At 33.1% G+C, this 12,933-nt stretch overlaps 2 protein-coding genes across 3 annotated transcripts in view; one reads left to right on the forward strand and one right to left on the reverse strand.

The window, feature by feature from the left end:
- The window catches only part of RTN1 (reticulon 1), a 468,840-nt gene that overhangs the window by 102,505 nt on the left and 353,402 nt on the right, over window positions 1-12,933 (forward strand). The gene's annotated exons all lie outside the window — the stretch shown is intronic.
- LRRC9 (leucine rich repeat containing 9) overlaps window positions 1-12,933 on the reverse strand; it is a 123,589-nt gene that overhangs the window by 77,727 nt on the left and 32,929 nt on the right. Inside the window, exons 12-16 of the mRNA XM_032246124.1 lie at window positions 12,696-12,828; window positions 10,128-10,250; window positions 9,164-9,279; window positions 5,859-6,071; window positions 2,566-2,685 (exon numbers count right to left, since the gene is read on the reverse strand). Coding sequence (XP_032102015.1) covers window positions 2,566-2,685; window positions 5,859-6,071; window positions 9,164-9,279; window positions 10,128-10,250; window positions 12,696-12,828 — 705 coding nt within the window. The remainder of the gene's footprint in view (window positions 1-2,565; window positions 2,686-5,858; window positions 6,072-9,163; window positions 9,280-10,127; window positions 10,251-12,695; window positions 12,829-12,933) is intronic.

The raw sequence follows: 12,933 nt of genomic DNA on the forward strand, positions 1-12,933 counted from the left end.
GAATAAGAATATCACCATTTTGTAATCCCCAATGGCAGTAAGTAATAATGGCTTCTGGCATCATAAAAGTGAGACAATAAGATATCGTGTATCTCCTACAGTCTTGTCAAACATTAGTTTTGTCAGAAAAAATGGAACCTAGGTCTGATCTTGTCTCTAGATCCACTTGCCAATTTGTAGGAAATACAGAAGATGGAAGGCAAATAGGATGTATCTTAAATAAGCAAATCTCAGGCTGTGGGAAATTCTTTGGGTTGAAAGGCTCAAGTAATTCTAGAAATAAACTATGGGAAATGGAAGGGAAATCTATCAATTAAAAGAGACTTAAAAGAGTACAAAGATGTTAAGGTTGATCTCTGGGTGGTAAGAATGTTTTTTTGTTGACCTACATTTTCTGTCTTTATGCAATGCATATAAACTTCCTCTGTAATAATAACAGGTTGTTACAAATAATGTAACTTGTTGCCAAAAGCAACAAAAAATGCAGTACATTTTTTTTTTAATGGCAAAACCAAATTATTGTGCTAGAGATGTACATTTGGGTAACAGAACTATCAGGGAAAAATCCGGGAAGAAGATTACTGCAGAGGTCAGGATAATGATTTCTTGTGGGGAGAGGAAGGCCAGGGGCCATAGAAGACTTTTGCCCTACGTGGCAAAGGTTTCATTTCTTGGATACTAATTACAAGCATGTCCACCTTACAACAATGTACTAAGCCATATGTGTATAGCATGTAATTTTCTCTATCTGTGTTTTATTTTATAATAAAAAGATGAAGAAATACACATAGACATCCATGCAGTGTTTCTCCTCTCTCTGGCTACTGCTAATTTCATTATAGTCATTTTTAGAGATTTGACATTTGAAAGGTCCATAGCTAGCCACCTTTACTCATCCTAAAATTTGAAAATACCACTTTGGCATAAAATTTAACCAGTTCCCTTATCTGTAAAATGACAATGGTAATAGTCATTTAACAAGTAGGCTATGAGGCTGTGATAATGAAAATAACTTTTGTATTAAAGGTGAACACCACCACCACGTGGCAAAATAAATGCTGGGCAGCTGGCTAAGTTCATTCACTATTTAAGTGTCTTGAATGAGTTTACTCTTTAAATCTGTGCTTAAGCAAAATTATAATGACTGTTATAACCTTTGGAAGTGCTGACAAATAAATAATAAAAATAAACATACCAACAATCTACATAGACTCCTGAGACCGCTTTTAAAATACCCTTTTTTCCTTAGTTGCATACTGAATTCAGACTATCAGGGATACTATTTAGTTTTTTAAAAGGGCTTGGGCCCACCAAAAAAGCAAGGAAGTGGCTGTAACACTAACTCTAAACCTAATGGCAATAAGTAAAAGAAACAGCTCCCATTACAATGGTAGAAGAAATAATGTAAAGGTGTTGATATAGTGGCAAGGAGGTGGAATAAAGAATGAATAAGAGCTGAAAATGATGATATATTCTGATGAGATAAGTGACTGACCTGGGACCCATGTAAACAGGGGATGTTGGGTTGAAGTTCTGGAACTACATATGTAATTATTTTTGTTATATGATATATAACAAAATAAAAGCCAGACAAGATCCATGCCTATGTGTAGATGTGCATTCCTGTATTGTCCTATGATATACGAGAAGGCAAATACAAATTCAACAAGATCTATGCATGTGATATTCAGGTAGAAAGGACAAGGCAGAAAGCAAGAGAAATTACAACCTGGATGAGCAGATGGGAGGAACTGACCATATTAAGATGTGAAGTGGTGAACTACAAAATGAAAAAGAAATAGGGACTCATGAGAAAGAAAGAAAGAAGAGTGGGAAAAAAAGAGTAGGAAAAAATAGAATTTACACCAGAGGACATTTTATACACAAACTTGTGAGGTTATTTTAACATATTTATTTAAAGTAGCTAGAAATGAGCTACGATCTTTGGGACAGATTTGGTCTGCAAACAGAAGTTCAACCTAAGACATGTTTTAGAGAAAGTAACATAATACAGTATATGTATTTAGGCTGATTCAGGCTGTATAATCTTGTAAATGGTAGATATGAAGCCATAATTACAAAAATAATTTATCCATTAATTATTTTATTTTACATAAATATTTTCAAAAGGACAGTTCTTTTTTCAAATACTTATTCCAGTTTATCATTTGTCCTCTGACCTCATGATCTTTTTGCTGCACCAAAGTTTTTTCTTTTTATTTTATATCTCTCTTTTAGGAGTGGGCCTAACTCCTGGGCAGTGTGCCCAGAGTCAGCATAGTTTTTCAAAAATATTAAATTGGCAAATTAAATTTGAATATGTTCAAAGTGTACAATGTTATGATTTGATATAACTGTGTAATGATTACCACAATCAAATTAATACAACTGTCACCACCCTTGCTGTGCATTAGATACCTAGAACTTGTCTATTTTATAACTGAAAGTTTATACCCTTTGACCAATATCTCCTCATTTCCCCTAGACCTTAAGCCCTGATAACCACCATTCTACCTTCTGCTTCTGTGAGTTTGACTTTTTTAGATTCAAAGGAACAGTTCTTACCAAGTGGTATACATCATCTAAACAGGTAAATTCATTAAAGCTAATGTTTAGTTTTCGAAGTCCTGTTAACTTGGAGAGATCTCTCAATTTACTCAAGCTGTTTCCATGCAGATTCAGACTCTGAAGTAAAATAAAGTACAAAATAAGACAGATTACATTCTACACCATACTGAAATGTGGATATCTAAAATGTTTAGAACAATTACTTGACACAATATACAAAATAAGAAAGCAGTCATTTTAAATAGCATTAAGAAACTGTCAATAAAAAAATCTAATCTATGATGTTAAAAGGTAGTTTGCAATAGTATCACTAGACTTTGGCTCTTGATTAATATGATTTCTCACTTGGTCTAAGTTTATCAGCAATTGCCATGAAATTCTTTCTATAAAATAAATATATGTGGTTAAGGTATTTATTAGGGTAAATCTATTTCTCAGGCTAACCAGTGAACAATGCAGACATTAAAGATTTGGAGTATCAGATAGGAAACCTCATGGGAGAGAGATGACAGGAAAATGTGTGATGGCACTGTGACTGCAGGAAAATCTATGAGGGTACCGAACTGAAAAAGAAAGGCTGAGGGTGCTAAACTAGGAGGACAGAAGGTGAAAGGAGGAGGTGGGAGATTGCTTAAGACAACACCTATATCAGAATTTGGCCCAGACTTTTCTTGTCCATTTCCTTATAAAAACAAACATTATTATACATTTATGCTTAAGGAGGGATCCTGATGCCTTTTTTTTTTTGTTTTTTGTCTTTATGCCACTGTGATTGGTATCAAGTGAAGACTGTATTTATGTATAGCTTGTAAAATAAACAAGGGCACAAGAAAATATATTAATGTAACTGACTACAGTATTCACAACAAATGGGTATTAATTATCATGATAAAATCAAGTATTGTCTCCCAGCTACCTTCATTCACCACCACCATCTTATGCCTTGTTACATCACATATGTAACAAAATTCCTAGAAGGAAGAAACAATTAAATTTCTAATAGCTGTCAAAATTAGCTAAAATTGCTAAGAGCTAATTTATGCAGACTAGTTATTTTACAAGTCACATATGGTTATCATCCATGATATATTCTACAGAAACCTTACACTTAACATGTCCACAACTGAATTCATCTTCCCTATGTGTCTGATAAAGAGCTTCACTATCTAACATACTGTTGATCACCCTCTTTCCTTCTTTTTCTTATACATTTGATTGTAGGACTGTTTCTCAAACTGGCCATATCATGGTATCGCCACTACCAGTGCCTAAGGCAGTGGTAGTGGCGATGTAACGGTGCAGCTGGTTTTCTGGTTATCCAGAAATAAATGAATGGACTTTTCCTTTGGATACTGCAATAGTCTTCTATGGAATTTCCATACCACCAGTCTGACTTCAGTTAATTCCATTTATAAGCTGTCAAAGTTAAGGTATTTAAAGAAAGTTTCTTTCTTAAACAAGAGAATCTAAACTTCTAAATTTGGCTTCCAAAATCCATCCTAATTTGGCTACAACCTCATACTCTTCCAGCCTGGGCTTCACATCTTTCTTGAATTCCAACCTACATCTTTACCCTCCACCATTGTAACATTATATTCTAGTTATACTCAATTTTTCAGTGTTCCCTGAAAACATCTGGATCTTTCAAAACCATGTTCCTACAGATAAGAATATTTCATCTGTCTGGAAGATGTAAACAACTAAATTTCTCATGTCCTTCAAAAATCCACTCAAACCTCACCTCTTTCTGTAAATCTCTCCCAGTAACTCTGAGCTTCCTACATGTGTTCACATATCTATTTCCTCCACTAAACTGATGTTTTTGAGGCAGGTAAACTAATTTCTTACTAAAATAGTAAATCTTGATATTATAGTGCAGAAACAATAATTTCTCAGTACTGTCAGCCAGAAGATTGCTATTATACTGCATGTTTATGGACACAGGACAGGGCCTCTGTTGCATAGCTCTAGAGGCATCCTACTCCTTCCATCTTGTGTTGAGTTCTATTCAGTTATATGATGAATGGCACCCAAAGTGCACATTAAACAGAATTTAATGTGAATTCTACTTTCTGGAGTTGTGCAATATTGCGATAGTAGAGTACAGAAAGCCTGGTTAGAAGACTGGGATAAAAGTCTAGGTCAGAAACTGTAGTAGTTTGGATAGAGTGGTAGCAGCAGATCTGAAATGAATACATCTAAAAGTCAGATCTAGAAGTAGGCCTAGTATCTCAATAGAATTGTCTCAGCATAAAGTAAGTCGCTTTAGTAAGTAACCTGATTTCTGTTGATTAATTTTGTAAAGATAAAGATCCCATATTCTATGTTGATTAATTCTAGAAATTGATTTAAAACTTATCTGCCTTTATCTTAATCATTTAAAGAGAGCTTATTGGTTATTCAGGAATAAAATCCCTTGCTAATTGGAAGGCCACCTCATATGGCTGTTGAGCACTTGAAATGTGGCTAGTCTAAATGTGCTAAGAGTGTTAAAATATACTTCAGAATTAAGAGTTAGCATGAAATTACCTCACTAATGAATATTCATACTAGTTTTTGTTAACATGATAATATTTTAAATATTCAGGGGCTATAGTTTGAATGTGTCCCCCAGATGTTCATGTGTTGGAAATTCAATCCCTCTGCCTTCATTAATGGATTAATGTCACTTTCAGAGGAGTGAGTCTATTAACTTGGGAGTAAATTTGTTATAAAATCAGCTCTCTCTCTTCCTCTTTCTTCCTCTCCTTCATTTTTTTTTTATTCTTTCTTTCTTCTTTTTTTTCTTTAAAAAAAAAATCAGCTCTCTCTGGCTCTCTTGCTCTTGCCTTCTTGCCATGTGATGCCCACTGCCATTTTATGACACTGCAAGAAGCCCTCATCAGATGCTGGTACCAAGCTCTTGGATGTCCCAGCCTCCAGAACCATGAACTAAATAAACACATTTTCTTTATAAATTGCCCAGTTGGTTGTATTTTGTTATAGAAATAGAAAACAAACTAAGATATTTCAGTTAAATAAAATGTATTATTAAAACTAATTTTACTTTTTAAAAAAAACTTTTAAAAACATAACCACCACAAAACTAAAAATTACTTATGTAATTCACATTATATTACTACTAGAGAGCACTGATCTAATCCATGTTGAAAAAGAGGAATGGGCACTTCAGGTAGCATAGTACCTGGCATCATCAGATAGACAGTTTAGTATCTTTTGACTTCATATGCTATATTTTGACTCCAAATTCAAGATTCCTGTCTCAAAGCTTTATTCCTCACAATACTTACCACAATATGACTGTAAATGCTAGTCTTTGTAAGGGAAAATATTGTTTTGTCATCTAAACTAATCAGTTTTGGTCGGGCCTTGATCCTGGGCTCCATTTTTATTACTTCATCATCAAATTTCAAATCCTTGGAAAATACTGATCCTTCTGATTTTTTTTTGCTTTCCTGTAGAATAACATTGTTGAACACAGAAAATAAAGAGTCCGCCTTGACCTAAAATATGAATTTAAAATATCGCAAAATCAGTAGCTGTATTTATCATTTTGAAAAACAGGCTATGTAGAAAAGATGAGTTGACATTTTTAGTTATACAGTCATATCTGTGATGATCAGAATCACATTAGGACATCTATAAAGCAGATTAAAATTTTAGGCTATGTATGGTATATCCATTTCCACCCACTGAAAATTTCTTAAAAACTGGCAAAAGGTAATTTTAAAATATTTCACAACAGTGAAGAGGGTACCTACAAAGGCCTAGAAATTGTGACACACAAATCAGAAAGGACTGAATTGGCAGGTAAATAGGAGCAGAAATGTAACCTATGGCTAAAAAATATGCAGGAGACAAATACTTTTAAAATCTGATCCAGAGAAACTTGATGATTAGAGTGAATAAAGAGCAATTAGTTATCTTGATTGTCAGGTAATTAAGTAATTATGGTAATAATTGTGAAGGAATGAGCAAGAGTCACATGAACAAACAGAACTTGTTCTAGAAGAAACCAAAATATTTCATTGAGAATTTTTTAAAATCTAGGACAACAAAGTATCTATAATAAAATAAGCTGCTATGGAAAAGAAAAGGACATATATTTCAAAGCTAAAATGAAAACAATTAATAAAATAAAAAATTTAGTACATACTCTGAAAACCAAGTAGATATGGTAGCAGATCAAATTAGCAATGTGGAAGCTAAGATTGAGAAAATATTTCAAAACAAATAATTTTAAAAGAGTGTAAACTAGAAGAGGAAAAATTAAAAGAGACAGAAGATCAATTTGGAATTTCTAATATTTAACTAATGAGGGGATCCAGAGGGCTTAACAGAAATGGAAGAGAAGAAATAACCAAGGAACTAAGAGAAGCAAACTTCCCAGGAGAGAACAAAGAATTGAATCACAACATCGAAAGAGCTCATAAAGTGGCAAACAGGGGGATGATGGAACTAAGGTCTTTTCTGACATCACTGAATGGTTACAACTGCCGGGTACTGCCCACCTCTTGACTTCTTGTTATGTGAGTTAAATAAACTTCTACCTGTTTACTGTTTGGCTGGGTTTCTGTATCTTTTGCTAAAGGCATACTTGACTAATATAATCCTATTCATTATAACAATATAAAATATAAATTCCCAGAACTAAACTTAATAAGAAATGTTGGGAGACCTATACAAGGAAAATTTTAAGAGAGGACCTGAGTAAATGAAGTAGATTATCATGTTCCTAGAACAAGAAGTCCAATACTACAGAGTAGTCAGTTCACACCAAATTAAATTTTAAATTCAATATAATTTCAAACACATTTAAATAGGATTTTAAAATAGAACTTGACAAGCTATTCTAAATTTTATTTGGAAAAAGAAAATGTTTAAGAATAGTCAAAAAAAAGTTTAAAAAGGTAAGTGGTGACAGAGGAAGGGGATTTGTACTATCAAGACATATGAAGTTTGTAATAACCAAAACAAACATGATAGTGATCCAAAATTAGATGAAAGGGTTCAGTGGAACAGAATAGATTCATATAGACAGATTCCTTATTTATGCAAATAATTCTAACAATAAGGATTCTATTTCAAAATAGAGTAGAAAAGATAATGCCTAAATAAGTATTTATTCATTAAAAAAATTGTTTCACTACCCTTCTACCTCACATTTTCTATAAACAATTTCTATAAAACAATTTCTAAGTGTGTATGACAGTGCGTGTCTCATTACATTTTCCAACATGAGATATTTTCAATCTCTTTTTTGGCCACTATGATGGGCAAAAAACAAGATATTTTACTCTTTCATATGCTTAAAATTATTTATAGTTTTATGAATCACCTGTTATTTGATCATTTTCTATTAGACTCTGTCTTTTTTGTATTAGGAAAATTCTTACATACATTCTGGATATTAGTACTTTATCTTAGGCCAGGCATGGTGGCTCACACCTGTAATCCCAGCACTTTGAGAGTTCAAGGTGAGAGGATTGCTTGAGTCCAGAAGTTTGAGACCACCCTGGGCAACACAGTGAGATCTTGTCTCTACAAAACATTTTAAAAATTTAAAAAGTTAAAAATCATGTATCTTATATATGTTGCAAATATTTTCTGTCACTTGCCTTTTAATTTTAATTGTAACAAAACTTGCTTGTCATTTTAATTTGTAATTCACAAGTTAATTATTAAGAGGTCAGCTCTCTCAATCTCCTGTATGGATTCTGAATTTTATGTCTTATTTCAAAAATCCTGTAATAAATATTCTTTATTTTCTTATGATACTTACGTAACTTGTTTTAAAACCTTTAGCCTTTTTAATCCATCTAGAATTGTTTTATAGAAATTGTTTATAGAAAAAAGATAATGTTTAAGAATAGTCAAAAAAAGCTTAAAAAGATGAGTGGTGATGGAGGAAGGGGATTTGCCCTGTCACATGTCAAGACACGAAGTTTGTAATAAGCAAAACAAATGTGATAGTGATCCAAAATAAGATGAAAGAGTTCAGTGAAACAGAATAGATTCATACAGACAGATTCCATAATATGCGGCCACCAAAATAATGAAATATCCCTCTATATGTACTAAAGTGGAAATATGATCAAAAGATATTGTCAAAGGCAAAAAAAAAAATCACAGAATACTTAGACCTTGTTTCTACTATGTCAAATGGTATCTGTTATTAGATATGAAGTGCATAGAAAAAGGATTGAAAGCAAACCCATAAAACTGTTAACAGTGGATTCCCTGGTGAAAGGGAATGGCAGTGAGGTTAAAGTAAAGGCAAATTTTCATGTTTAGTCTTCAATGTCTTCAATGTAGTTTCAATGTAGTTTGAATCTTCAAAGTAGACTGAATCTTTTCCAGTGAGAGTACAGTCATATGTTAATCATGTGATATATTTGCATTAAACATATTTAGGTGTCATAATGACTTGTTTTGAAAGTTGTTCTTCACAAAATAACAAATATACACACATGCACATAATGGCCTGAGACCAAACTGTATTTTCTTAACTTGACATAGCATTATTAGACTTCAAATTACTATTCTGTTCCCATTTAAGGAATTCTAGTCTTTAAAAATATGTAACAATTCATACCATTGTAATATACTCAAATTCAACAACGTATTCTGGCAAAACAAGGTCATGATCAAAGACAAACCACTTGTACTGCCGAACACTGCAATCACAGTTTCTTTGTCCCATGACAGAATCTAGAGTAAAAACAAAAACAAGCAAAGCAAACACATTTCCTCAAATTGAAACACACTTTTTCATTCTTAATTTAACAGATAACAAACTCAATAAATTGCAATAGTTATATTATTGAGGATTTTTTTCTTTCATCCTTTCTGCTCTAGTCTTTTTTTTTTTTTTTTTTTGAGACGGAGTCTCTGTTGCTCAGGCTCTCCCACTTGCTGGTTCAAGTGATTCTCCTATCTCAGCCTCCTGAGTCGCTGGAATTACACGCACTTGCCACCACGCCCAGCTAATTTTTGTATTTTTAATAGAGACAGGGTCTCACCATGTTGGCCAAAATGGTCTTGATCTCCTGACTTCATGATCCACCTGCCTTGGCCTCCCAAAGTGTTGGGATTACAGGCATGAGCCACTGTGCCTGGCCCCTTTTAATTACATAAATACTTACTCGTCATCTTTTCACTACATACACTAGTCGTGCTTAATTATATTCATATCCTTTTCCTTTTCATACTTTTTCACTTTTCTATTCAATTTGTGGCCAGGTAATTTTTGATAAATTTATTTCTCTAAAACTCTTATTAAAAGTTGGGTGGTTTTTTAATTATTTGAAAATGAACACACATACACACACACAAACAAATACATAATTAAATTAAAATTTGCCATATTAACTATCTACCCACACCCATATATAAATATCTTTGAGGTATGGAATAGAAAAATTATTAGTGGCTAGTAACAGATTTTTGTAGAAAATTCTACCAACTTTGTTAAGTAGAAATAAAACTGTGAGTATCTGTATTAAACACATTTTTCATTCAGAGACATGAAACCACATTAATCTTTATGACAGACATACTTAGTAAATATTTTCGAGGAATGAACACTGAATTAACCAATGGATAGTTGGATTGACTGATGGATTTTTTTTCGTGGGCTTGAACACTCTGGCCAAGGAAAACTTTTGTAATGAGGAGGATGCCTAAAAATAATAATAAAAAAAAACACAAGTAATTCTTAAGAATAATTCACTTTAATAATTTTCCAACATAACCTTCTTTATTGGCCTGAGACTAAACTGTATTTTCTGTAAAGGCAGAGATACTGCCTCTCTTGTTTGCTACTGTATAGCACATAGCACATTGTTTAATCCAAAATTGATGCTCAACAAATATTGTTGAATAAATGAAATGATTATAAAAGAGGAGTTATGTGATTATATCAAGCAAAGCTTTACAGAAGAGGGAAAAAGAACACAATAATTTAGAAAAGTTTTTCCAGTAGTTAAAAATAAATGTTCATTGTTGTTAACTGGGTAAAAGTTCAGTAGCACCTAGCACATAGCTTAGATAGTGAGATGCACTCAATATATATCTACGTAATGAATAATTAAGTAATTTTTCCCTTTAAATTTTTCTAGTAATTCTAGTAATAATTTCCCTTTAGATTCTTAAGGATCCTTGGGATTCAGTAAATCCTAAAGTCAAGAATCTAAAAACATAATTTCTAATCATAATACATACAACATTCAAATGAATTTTATTTGTTTGTTTTTACTATATACAAAATATAAAATGTAAACTAGGAAACCTAATTGTTTTGGAAAACATTCCAGAAGGATCTAGCAGAACATCATGAGGTATTTCTTAATATGAAAATGGAAAAGAATGATAAAGAAGAAAAGGTATTTTCAAGTAAGGAGTTACGGAGTTCTTTTTAGACTCAATAACCTGCCTAATTTAAAAACTATTACTAACTAAATAAAAAACTGCAAAACACACATAGTTTAGTTCAGAATGAATCATCTTAGCAGAGCTATAGTCTAGAACCTAGAATGTTCTTCTTATAGAATTAAATTAACCCAATTTCTGACTACCCAATCTTTAGCACAGCGGTCCCCAACCTTTTTGGCACCAGGGACTGGTTTCATGGAAGACAATTTTCCCACAGACTGGGGATGGGAGGTTTTGGGATGATTCAAGTATATTACATTTATGGTGCACATTATTTCTATTATTATTACACTGAAATATATAATGAAATAATTATACAACTCACCATAATGCAGAATCAGTGGGAGCCCTGAGCTTGTTATCCTGCATCTAGACAGTCCCATCCGGGGATGATGGGAAACAGTGACATGTCATCAGGCATTAGGTTCTCATAAGTAGTGTGCAACCCAGATCCCTTGCATGTGCAGTTCACAATAGGGTTCACGCCCCTATAAGAATCTAATGCTGCCACTGATGTGACAGGAGGTGGAGCTCAGGCAGTGATATGAATGATGGGAGTGGCTGTAAATGCAGATGAAGCTTTGCTCACTTACCCACTGCTCACCTCCTGCTGTGGGCCAGGTTTGTAACAGGCCACAGACGGTAGCCAGTCTGTGACCATGGGTTGGGGACTCCTGCTTTAGTAGCTTGAATAGTTGAGACTAAAGAATAGGTGTTCCTTACTCCCTGACCTATCTATTCTCCATATTATACATTGTTTGGTACTATGCATTAATACTTCATGTTTATAGCTCTTACATGATAATTATGATTTTATATTTATTTATGTGATTATTAATATTTATAAGCACCATAAAGATGAAACTGTCTAGTTTGCATAGACTGTATCCTTTCCAGAGCCTAACACACAATAAGCATTCAATAAATACTTGTGGAACTAAAGAACGTAAAGTGGAAGAGGATGAAGTTAGAAGGACACGATGAGCTAGTCTTTTTCCCTAATCTGTGGGTACCAGGGAATCTCTCCCAGAAGCGTACCATAAATTGGTTCATGTACTTATATTTCTACATATTCAAGCTGCAAATGAAGTACTGGTAACTATGAATAAATTAAAATATCAAAAGTTTCTCTTCCATAAGACAAGTTACAAGGCAATCCATAAAATTTCCAATTTGTCTTTAGGTAATTTTAACTAAAACCTAGGTTTTCTTATCATCTTACATTATGATTATTTAGGACAAATAAGGCCTACCTTCCAGTGTACTTTATATAATTATCACATATATGGGCCAAATTCTTTTCTCTTTCCTGTGAATTTGGTGTGTGTGTATGTGTGTGTGTGTAACATATACATACATACATACATATATATATGTATATGAGTTTTTGTGACACAACATAATGAACAAAGGCAGACTGTGAAAAGTGCCCTTGAAAAGCTGGATTAAATATCTGAGTAACAAATGTTCCTGTTAATGCTGACATGGTAATCACTCAGTAAGTATCTGTTAAAGTGTCACTAAATTAATCATGAGAAAGTCATGTATTACTACATTGGTAAATACGAAATAAAGTGGTTTGAAGAACATCTCCTGGGTTGATAAAACCAAGTATCAGAAATGATATCACAATACTTAATGAATTTGAAGACTTAGAACTTAAAAGTTCAGAAACATGGCATATTTGTATTTACCATGCCTGAAGAGCTCATGCTTAAGAGAGTGTTTCTTCTCATCTTTGTGCTTTTGCTGTAAAAATTCAATTCTGGGACACTCACTTATACTTAGACTGTTAGAAAGAATGACAGCTTCTTTTTTGAGAGGCAGCTGCAAAGAAAAAACAAAGTCTGAGTATTTTTATAAAATTGACAACACTTCAACTTCAATATAGAGAGTTTATTATTTTATGTTAATGTGTCTGGGCAAAGAAAT

Source organism: Sapajus apella, unplaced genomic scaffold (assembly GCF_009761245.1).
Source record: "Sapajus apella isolate SASKATOON/1434 unplaced genomic scaffold, GSC_monkey_1.0 scaffold59, whole genome shotgun sequence".
NCBI lineage: Eukaryota > Metazoa > Chordata > Mammalia > Primates > Cebidae > Sapajus > Sapajus apella.